The sequence below is a fragment of the Tetrao urogallus genome (assembly GCF_951394365.1).
Source record: "Tetrao urogallus genome assembly, chromosome: 15".
NCBI classification, from domain to species: Eukaryota; Metazoa; Chordata; class Aves; order Galliformes; family Phasianidae; genus Tetrao; species Tetrao urogallus.
In genome coordinates, this window is record NC_136828.1 from 7,706,479 (window position 1) to 7,717,785 (window position 11,307).

The 11,307-nt window shown below is 38.6% G+C and overlaps 1 protein-coding gene across 1 annotated transcript in view; it reads right to left on the minus strand.

Annotated features, from left to right (window-relative positions):
* The window catches only part of PDPK1 (3-phosphoinositide dependent protein kinase 1), a gene marked incomplete at both ends in the record, with an annotated part of 47,651 nt that extends 38,712 nt beyond the window's left edge, over positions 1 to 8,939 (minus strand). Inside the window, 2 exons of the mRNA XM_079543091.1 lie at positions 2,120 to 2,389; positions 8,925 to 8,939. Of these exons, the coding sequence (XP_079399217.1) occupies positions 2,120 to 2,389; positions 8,925 to 8,939 (285 nt within the window). The remainder of the gene's footprint in view (positions 1 to 2,119; positions 2,390 to 8,924) is intronic.
* Between the last annotated feature and the right edge of the window lie 2,368 nt (positions 8,940 to 11,307).

Below are 11,307 nucleotides of genomic sequence, written 5' to 3' on the forward strand. Positions count from 1 at the left end.
AATATTTGGGGTGTGATCCCACTAAAGGTGTATACGAGGGGACCATCACATTCACAGTCCTGCAGACTGCACTATTTCTGGTGCAGGCCAGGATGCTACTGGCCTTCTTGATGACCTACGCACTGTTGGCTCATGCTCAACCAGCTTTCCATCAGTACTGCCACGTCCTTTTCTGCTGGATAACTTTTCATCCACTCTTTCCCAGGCCTACACACTGCATGGGATGCAGAACCCAGCACCTACAACCACTGGATGTCATGTGAGTGGACTTGGCTCACCAACAGGCCATCTCGATTCCTCTGCACAGCCTCCCCATCCTGAAGATGATCAATGGTCCTGTCTAACTTGGTACTGTCTGCAAACTTATGCACACAGTTGAAGATACCTCTTGGCTAAGAATTCTCAAAGCTGAAGTTATACAGACTCCAAAGAGTAATTTCTCTTCCAGCCCTGTACTGTATCTTTTTTTTTTAAACCATAACATTTCAGATGTATTGCCCACCTCCATACCAAGCAGCTTTGTACACTGGATTTAGTACTTTCCTCCTAGCATGAATTCATGGATATCTTTAGGTCCCTCCCTTACTGAACAAATCTGAGCAAACATCATATCCTCACTTTCTCCCAACTAATTTTCCATAAAAACAGAATAACAAGGAAGAAATCCCACAGTGGTGCATATTAAAGTCATGTTTGTGTTATCAGGGGCCTCATCCACTCTATAAGTATTAATATTAACAATGAATGTAAATTCCATAAAATGGAATTAGACCAAATAGCTAAAATAAACAAAAACACTTTCAGCAACTATTCAAAAAATTCACAGATCATAAAATCATGTAAGTGGAAAACTCAGACAACAGCAAGGGAAAAAAAGATATAGTTAAAACTTTCAAACTGGAGGAAAGTAAGATGAAGAAAGCCCCCACAGGTTACCAAAAAGCAGCTACTGCCAACATAATTGTCAGACTTAATGACCATGCCCAACTTCAAGCTTGACAAATGCTTGAGACAAATGCCAGAGATCAAGTCCACATTTAAGAACTGGTTTCAGCTGCACACTTCCACCAGCCCTACCTAAGGCACCAATGTTTATGGTAAGCAAAATCCTGCTTGTAAAATTAAAACCAATAACACTACATACAGAGTCAGAGCCTGGATTAAGCCATGCAACTTTCTCTGTTCTACTGGGAACATGGTGCTAAGATGCAGGGAACAAAACACAAATAAAAATGTCTCACTAAAGCTGACTGAACAAGCATGTTCCAGCATGTCCAAGAGGGAATAACTCTGATATATTCTTTAGGGAAACCTGTGGATTCCAAACTATGCAGTAAAGTGCAAATTACCCTTGATGACTACCAGAGGCCTTCTTCCTAAATACCAGCACACTGTATAAGAAAAACAAAAAATGAAAACACTCCCATGCAACCACCCCAAAGAGACACAAAACAAAAGGTATACACAAATGGCCGATATGAAAAAGATAAAGAATATTACTCACTGGCTTTAAATGGGGCAACTACAAAAGCATCAAATGAAGTATTAATTGCTTTATGAGTTCTTTAAGACAATTACTTAAGCAATTCATTCTTGTGCAATGCCATGAATCCCAAAAGTAGGTTAAAGTCAATCTATTTAAGCCTGCTGAATACAAGGATAATAACCATGGCTCTTGAAGTCCTTAAGGGCCATGACACTAAAGGCTGAGTAAAAATACCAAAGAAATATTGCTCTTACATTCTTTCCTAAGCATCTGGCCTCGGCTTTCGTCACAAACCGGATGTCGGGTAGAAGTTCTCCCCATGAAAGGCTCTTAGCCCAATTTCAAATTCTTGATGTCATACCACTTTAACATAAGATGTTAAGCTGTCTAAAGCTTACATTAGAAAGCATTGCCTCCCAAAAATCTAAGCATCAAGTCATCAGAATACACAACTTCTGATCAATTGAAAAAAAGACTTAAAAAAAAAAATCAGCGCTCCTATAACTTGAAGAGTAAATGAGCAGGATATCTCTAGACTTACAAATTAGTAATCATCTGGGCACAGAATGTCGAAGTTTATCTAAGATACCTGGCAGACTAACACAAAACACCTGTTATAAAAAGTAAAATTACCGTTGAAAAAGATCCTTCACCCAGAATTTTCCCAAATTTAAAGTCATCAGGTCGTTTCTTTCGAGGCTGTGGAGGCTGCTGTCCTGTATGTTGTGGCAAGGAGTTTGAACTAGATCTTGATTCAGCTGCGGTGCCCTCCATGTTAGATCCCTGCCTGCTGCCACAGGTGGAAATGACAGATGGAGTGCTGGAATCTGCTTGGTTCCTCACCATTGATGGGGATGGACAGGAACATAACACCACACTAGACTGGATTGGAACAGCATCATACTGAAAAGAGAAATGAAACTATTAACCCACACCTTCAAATTATTATCTCACGCATCTGCACTCTGCATTCCTTCCTGTCTGAAAGGACTATCATGAAGATGAGTGTAAGTATTCATATATTTAACAAAATAAAAGCTGCCATTTCCAAAATAGACACTGCTTAGGTCACACTGCAAACGTACACTTAGCCGTAAGTCTCAAAGTTTTAATTCAAGAAGGCAGATATTTGAGACTCAAAAAAACCCCTCCACAACAGCAAAGTGTCAAATTCTCAGGTACATTTCCCTAAGAACAACATCATTTTTAAAGTTTATTTATGATTGGTGATGGAGCCACCAGTTCATCTTAAGAAGTGGTAGTTTCCCTAAAACTTATAAAAGTAGTCAAGAGTTAATTAACATTTATATTCACCAGTAACATTCATTTATAGATAAATGCTACAATGAATCAAATGAAAAAGTAAACCATGAGAACTTTAATAGGCAAAGGATGCATTTTACATGTATCACAGAGGTTTTTAATTGGAATCTCACTTTTTCTACAAGTATTATCTTTCATTAAGTGAGGGGAGGGTCAGGAGGGAGAGGGAAAACATAAGATGCATGCAAAAGGCAGATCAGATGGAGGATTCTAATTATCAGAAACACTTTTTCATTAAAAAAACCCAACAACCTCTGTTCTGACCCTTTAAAACAAAGGAGATTACAGTATTTTATCTCATACAGACTCCCCCATTCTAAGACACAGATGCAGCCCTGAAAACAGCAAATATGAAAACAGACATGCCAAATACCAATCTTTATAACATACAAAGGAAATCATTATTTGGTACACTTTCATCAGCTTTTTGCAGTAAGACCAAGCAAACTAGTCAAGCTGGTTTCCCTTCCCTTTGCTAATACACCTCCATTTGTCTGTCAAACATTTGCTTCAAGTGTTTTATATGAAATTGGCCAGAAACACAGATAACGAGAGTTCTGCTCAAGCTCCTCTGGCAAAAAATACTGAAATACAAAGCAGAGGGAATATTTAAGAATATTAATGCTGCAGCTCAACATGGATTCTCACTCTCAGCATTCAAACATACGGCCAGCAGAACGAAACAGTGACTTGATGAAGATCTTCTAACCTCAGAACAGCTGTACTATACAAATCTGACCTAATCTGGGACCTTTCTCATCTTGCCAAAACAAGAACAACGTCTCATAAATTTCAATTTGAGTCAGTTAGTTCTAACAGAACCCACTTGAGAAAGGGACTGGACTTGCATCCAATCACTGCTTTAGGCTGAAGGCACCTGCTCCAAAATTAACTATTATTTACTGTTTATGCAGAAGTACATTTAATTTATTCATTTAGTGGCATTCCATACATACATCAACATATTAGGAATCTAAAGTCAGACTAAGGTAACAAAGTCAAACAAAGAACTACAATTCTGTTTTGCTCATGCTCAATAACTTATCTAAATATAAACTACTGTCATTTGAAAGGTAACTATTACTGAACAACTACCATAAACACTAACTTCCAAGAAGCATTTTCTTTCCAAAATGCACACAACCTACTTGAACCACAGTCTCTACTCCTTCTTTGGGATATTTCTAAGGACTGGGATATTTCTTTGGGATATTTCTAACTAAAATGATAGGGCAAATCAGGATCAGGCAGCAGTTTCTTAGAACTTGTTTGAGCTTTATGACCTAACAGTCTGGTAAGAAGCCTGTTGGTACACTCCATAAAGCTTCTGTGAGGACACAAGGATGTTAAATTTGCATGAAGACTTGGAGACTGATGGGAGCAGCTTTATCGTTGTGAAAAGTTCACCAACTCCATCAGAGAACAGTGTATGACCTTCCTCAGAATTAATTACACAGCATTCTCCTATTTGAAGAACAGGAAATATATTGATGTTTTATGATGCAAACAACACAAACACATTAAAGTACAGGTGTTGTAGTACACTATTTCTTTTATGCCTTCTATATTGATATTTTAGCTGCACTTTCCCCATATTATCCAAGAATCAATGGTCACAAGTTATTTCTCTAACTTCCTTACAGCCCAATTGAATCACATTTCCTTCTGCTCTAAGGGCACCCTGCATAAAGATTCACAGCAGCTGGAATTAAAACTAGACTGCACTCTTCTTTATAAAAACTGCAGCGATTGCCGAGCACAAAGAGGACTGCTCAACAACTGACATGATGCAGATACAATAAATGGCTCTTCAATTGAAATACAGTAAAAAAAAAACACATGTATATAACAGATTCTAGTATTAGGATTTAAATGAACTGACTCTGGTCAGCTCAGGCTATCCTAAAGCAACAAACAGTACAGAGGTAAACAAGCAGCACTGGGAGATCTACAGCTGCCAACATCATTCTGAAGGAGGAAGAAAAACCCACAAACAACAAAAAGCACTGAAGAACATGGAGAAAACTGAGAGAAAAAAGGGGCAATGGATACAGTTTATTTACTTACAAGATTATCTGAAAACAAGTTACAGTGAATGTCATGTATAGAAAAGTCCTGAGTGAAGAAGACGGACAGGAATATTGGATGTTTTAGGAAGAGAAGGTTATTTCCAGCCAGACTATAGCATCAGTTAGCTGTTTGACTTTCTCTAAGGCAAGTCAAGATTAACCTTGGAATTTCAGATTGTTAAATCTTTACTAACTGACTAGTAACACAGTTCATTTTATTCATTTGAAACAAGTGTATTTACTGTTCTTTTCCACTCCAGTCATACACAGTAGAACTACTAGAGAAGAAAACTTGAATATGCAGGAAGCCCATCAGCTATCACTGTGTTTTCACTTTTGTACTTTCACTCCTCCCCATGAAAACCCAACTACACACAAAGCTCCCAGCCAACTAAAAAGACTTCAACATTTTGGAATTCCTTTTGCAACTCAGCATTTTCACTGCAACTTACAATACATCAACATACAAAGTAAGCATTAAATAGCCTGTTGCTTTAAAGCAGGTACAGCCATGACAACAATCTCTTCTAGCTTTTTCCCACTGCAAGTTCTGCAGCACCACTTTGCTGATACAGTTGCATCAACACCAACAGCAGTAAAAAATACTCGTACAGACTGGGCCTTCTGGAGCTACCAGTACTTGACACTCCTGCCCTTAGTGACATGATGCCAATACCAAAGACAGGCAGTATCTTTGCTATCATTGAAACACCACTCGTGAAAGTAAATAAATCTTGTTTCTCTTACAGACAAAGACCATGAATAAGATCTTAACCTATAACTTTTCTAATACATAAAACTAACTGCTGACTGTTCTCAATCTGTAGCTGCACTAATTCACATAGCAGCAGTAATCACAGAACAGCTTGGGTTGAAAGGACTGCAAAGATTCAGCTTCCCCTAACATAAATAAGGTTGGAACACACAAGGATAAGGCTGCCTGAAGTCCCATTCAACCTGGTCTCAAACACTTTCATGCATCACAAAAGCTTTTTTATCTACTTACCTAAAGGTCAATTTTTTTTTTTTTTTTGAAACAGACCTTGCTAACAGAAAGTATTACACAATGAAATGAGCTCCTCACCTCAAGTGGTACATTTGTTTCAATTATAAACAATGCTGATGAGACTAAGACTCATAGGCACAACCTTCCTATGAATGTTCATCATAAATCATATCAGTCTACTAAATGCAGATACTTGACTTATATATATATATGTGAAATACAAAGTACTGTTCAGGAGAAGAAGTACAGGGTATATCCTAAGCAGAAGCTAGTTAATTATGGGCATTGATTCTCAAAGCCCAAAAGTTTAAAGAGAAAGAATAGCCATATAGAAGTAAAGACTGGGGGGAAAAAGGGGGAAGAGGAGTTGGGTGGGAACAAACAAGACATTCAGCAAAAAGGTACATCACTTACAGCAATCCACAGCTTTTGGTAAATCAGAAAACAGTTGAGATATTGCTTTTGCCTCCACTAAAAACATCGCTACAAGTCAAAATACGATATAAGAACTAATAAATAACAAGGAGAGACAGACAAAAAAGTCTAATATCTGAATATAAAGAACTCGGAAACCAACTAGGATAAGCAAAGTCTTCTTGCCACTAGTATTACATAAACATTAAGGACAAACCAAAACCAACCACTTTCAGGAGAAAAAAAATAATCAAGAGACTGAATACCTGGAGCAATACTAATTACCGGACTGGACTGAGCTCCTGTAATTTCTGTTTAATAAAGAGACCAACTGTCTTAGCCTTGTGGCTTCAGAGGGCACAGGACTACAAAAATTAGGATCACCTGCAACTCAACAGAAGTCATACTGCATGTAATTATTGAGCAGCCAGTGTCACAAGTATTAAGTCCAACCATGCTAAGTTCAGAGACTTCTGGACAGAGAAGCTATGAATTACATCTTTTCACTTGCAAATGGAGCCCGAGAGGCTTTTAAAACCTATATTACGCAGTGTAAGATTTCCTCCACAAGTGTCATGGCACCTCTTCGATTCACAGCCCTTACATCTCTACCAAACATAGCTCCTTAACACAGAAAGATCTATGAATCCAAGATTCAAAGTCCAAATTAAAACAGTCATCTTCAAATAAAAACAGGGAGCCCATCTATTTATCCCTTAATTGCACAGATAAAGTTTTTATTTCACATTGAAAGTGATCGCTTTCATCAGACAGATGGTTTGGAGTTTTACAGATAAGACCACTTATTTATCAATGCTGTGATTCTGCTAAATACAGAGTATGCTACACAGGTTTGGCTCGAAATGCTTATAAATTATTTTGATGTTGTCATACAAGAATATAATTCTTAAATTGAAGCTTATTTCATATTGCTTAGAAATTAACCATTAAAAATCCAGATTATTCCAGGGGTTTATTTGTAAAATACAAAGTGAAAAAACATGAACAGCTAGGCAGTTATATTTCTTTTCATGGCACATTGATATTTCAAAGGGTTGACAAGATGTAGCAACTGAATGCAACACAGATCTTGTATCTGAAAAACAGAGCAAGAAAGGGCAATTAACAGGCATTATACACTACTTTCCCACTGGCACTCCCCCCCCCTCATCCCAAAAAGAAAATATTTACCTTCTCCAGGTTCTCCAATACCTATTTGTGACTGCCTCCACTGCAAAGGCTAGTGTGCAACACACCCCAGAGGGTCCAGCATATTCCATCAGGTCAGATACTTGGGTGGCTCTGAAGGTATATCCTCAAATTGTTCCTCAGAATTCCTAAAGTGAGAATTCAGGCAAAAACATGGTAGCTCAGCAACAAGAAACACGACTTAAGATACAAAGAAACACTGAATCAGAGTAACAAGTCTTACCTTTTAGTGCAGAGGACACAGAACAGGTAGCACTGTTTATTATACTCCAATTCCTTCCAGGAACAGCTTGCAGAGGGCATAGTGATTATCACGTGGTCCATATCAATAAGTTAAATCTTCAACATCAGCGTTCCTTTTGTATCCTCTCTATGCTGCTACACCAGAGTGACTGCCAGGAACGAAGGCAACCCAGAACAATAACAGACTGTGTGCTCTCAAACTACAGTGAACATCAATTGTTCTATCAAAACACCATATCACAGAATGCTTTGGGTTCGAAGGGACCTTTAAGATCATTAAGTTCCAAGCCCCCTGCTCTAGGCAGGGACACCTCCCTCTACACCAGGTTGCTCACAGCCCCACACAGCCCAGCCCTGAACACTTCTGTGGAGGGGGCACCCATAACCTTGCTGGGTAACCCGATCCAGTATCTCACCACCCTCACAGTAAATAATTTCTTCCTGATATCTAGTCTAAATCTACCCTCTTCCAGTTTAAAATCCTTCCTCTTTTGCTACATGCCCTTATAAAAGTTCCTCATCTTCCCTGTAGGCCACTAAAAGCTCCCCCTGCAGCCTTCTGTTCTCCAGGCTGAAAAATCCCAGCTCTCTCAGCATCTCCTCATAGGGGAGGTTCTCCAGCCCTCTGATCATCGTCGTGGCCACTCCAACAGTTCAACCACCTTCTTGTGTTGGGGGCTCCAGAACTGGACACTACTGCTGCAGAGTAAGGGAGGAAAATCACCCCATTTGACCTGATGGTCACACTTCTCATAATGCAACCCAAGATATGGTTGGCCTTCTGGGCTGAAAGCACACATCTCTGGCTCACATCCTCCTCCTCAGCGCTGCTTTCAAGTCATTTTCTGCCCAACCTGTATCTGTGCTTGGAATTGCTCTTGCACTTGGTCTTGTTGAATTTCCTAAGACTGGCATGAGCTCATCTCTCAGGCCTGTCCAGGCCCCTCTGAATAGCATCTCTTCCCTCCAGCATGTCAACTGCACCACTCAGCTCAATGCCATCTGCAAACTTGCTGAGGATGCACTCAATCCCACTGTTCACATCGCCTACAAAGACATTAAATAACACCAGTCCCAGCGCCAATCCTTGAGGAATGCCACTCATCATCGGTCCCGCTCAGACACTGAGCCATTGACTGCAACTCTGAGTGAGGCCATCCAGCCAATTCCTTACCCAGCGAGCAGCCATTCCAACAAATCCATTTTTCTCCCATATGGTGACCAGGTTGTCATGCAGGGCAGTGTCAAACACTTTGCACAAACAAGTCCAGGTGTTCTTCCTTCATCTGTTGACGCTGTACCTCAATTATTAAAGGCCTCTAAGTTTGTCCAGCATGACTTGCCCTTGGTGAAGCCATACTGATATCCTAACGCCTATTTAGTCTCCAAACTTCTGTCAAGATGGACCAATGGACCAATCAGACTTTCTGACAAGTGACCAACAGTGTACTCTATTAATCTACTTTTAAAAAGTGTGTAGATAGGAGAAACAATAACTGAACAATTTATGAAATTGTATTACAATAGCTTTCACTTATACATGCTTAGATGTTTGTCAATCAATTTAAATAATTTTAAAACAGATGTATTTGTCAACACTTATTTATTTCAAGGAATTAAAATACTTGCCTAAAGAAAAGCAGAACTTCTATTCATATGCCTTAAAAAATAACTAGGCACTGTCAGATTAAATCTCATGACACAAAAATCAAACACAAAATGGGTCTCAGAGAACTCAGATCAAGCCAAGATATGGCAATAGTTCTGAGTATTCTACACAACCAGTAAATTGCTCATCCACAGAAATACGACACTTGTGGCCATATTATAAAAGTAAAACATCACAGAAATTTGGGGACATATGAAAACATGCAAGCTGAACACTCAGCTTGATAAAAGATTACTTATCTCCCCAATCAGAAAGGAATACCATTGAGGGGGGCAGTTTGGAAAACAAACCTAGAAGCACGCTTCCACATTGTGAAATCTAGGGAAAAATGTCAAAGGCTTTAAAGAACCACATTCAACATTTATTTACTGAAAAAGAGTGGAATACATTTAGAGAAAACTAGCCATGGACTGGTGTACCATGGTTGGCAAACACTGTCTTCAATGACTTTAATAATTTATTAAATAGAAAAGAGCTCAAAGTGTGAAGTTAAAACGCCTCAAAAATCTGATAAGGAAGGGATACCAAACTTTTATTTCAAAACAAAAACAGTATCATCTGCTTTTAGGTACTACACAAATCCATTTTTTAAATAAGTGCTGAATTTGTTAGGCTTTTAAGAAACTGTGCTAGGTTACAAAGATGCCAAAGATACTTTGCCTGGACAACAGGGGTTTTTTTCCTACAGAAAAGCACTTTGAGAAACATGTAAGACAATCACTTCAAAACACAGTGAACAATCCCAACGCCAAGTATTAATTACTTGTAGTAATAAAAAAAGCATTAAACACATACCATTATTATAGAAGCTTAGTGTTTGGTTTATGCTCTACAGAGACGCATCAGCAATTGTTCAAACAGCATGTAAATATTAACAGAAAATTCAATATCCAGCTTATAACCCCAAGAATTGTCCATCAGCCCCATCTGCCTTGAAGAAACAGACTAGCAGTCAGCAAAATTATTTGTCTAAAGCCAACCAATCTGTCAAAACCTATATATTTTGATCAAGTTTGTTCTGAATGTTCATAAATGGCTACTGATAAATACATTTGAAAGAACAGTCTGAAAGTTTCCATTTCAATTACAACAGGAATCTTCCTACAGCTTAGTTTTGAAAAAGGATCTGAATACAAGTAATCCTACCTGAGGGGAAATTTTTTTTATCTCAGAAGTTTTGAGCTCATCCATTGCTTAAGACATTGTTTTTCATGAATAACCATGCAACATGCAACTTCTCAAAAGCAATGTAATATAAAGTGTGGGTTGTTTTTTGTTTCTTTTTCCGTCATTTGAGCTGTTATGCCAACCACCTGATTAAACAAATCTCTGACCTACCAACACACCGTTACGCTCATCTTCACGCAGCGTCACTTGAAACCTCTCTAAAGCAGAAGGTGTGCATGTCCTGAAGCACGGTACAGAACCATTCCCCTCCCCTCCAAAACAAAGAAAATTCTAACAGGATGCAGTAACAAAGCAGCGCTGTTTAAAAGAAAAGAGTAACAACTTTAAAAACTGATAATGCATTTCAAGATTAAAGATGGTAAGCATTAGTGAAGTGGCAAGCTCAGAATAGATAACTCCGCAAAGAGCTGCTCTACCTAAACTGGCCTGACCTCTGCAACAGCGGGAACAAAATCAAGAAAAGAAATTCACACAATGTAGCCTGCATGATGTATTAACAGCCTCAAAGAAAAAAAATACAATAGTGTACAGGCAGCCTTGAGAGTACCTGTTATCCCAAAGATACAGTAACTATTTCAAGAACAAACCTATATAAGCCCTAGTTAAATCCCACATAATGCTACACTGCAATAACCTGTGAGAATGAGAGGAGCAACATTTTACAGGCCTTGTATTATTTTAAGACACAATTAGATTGCTT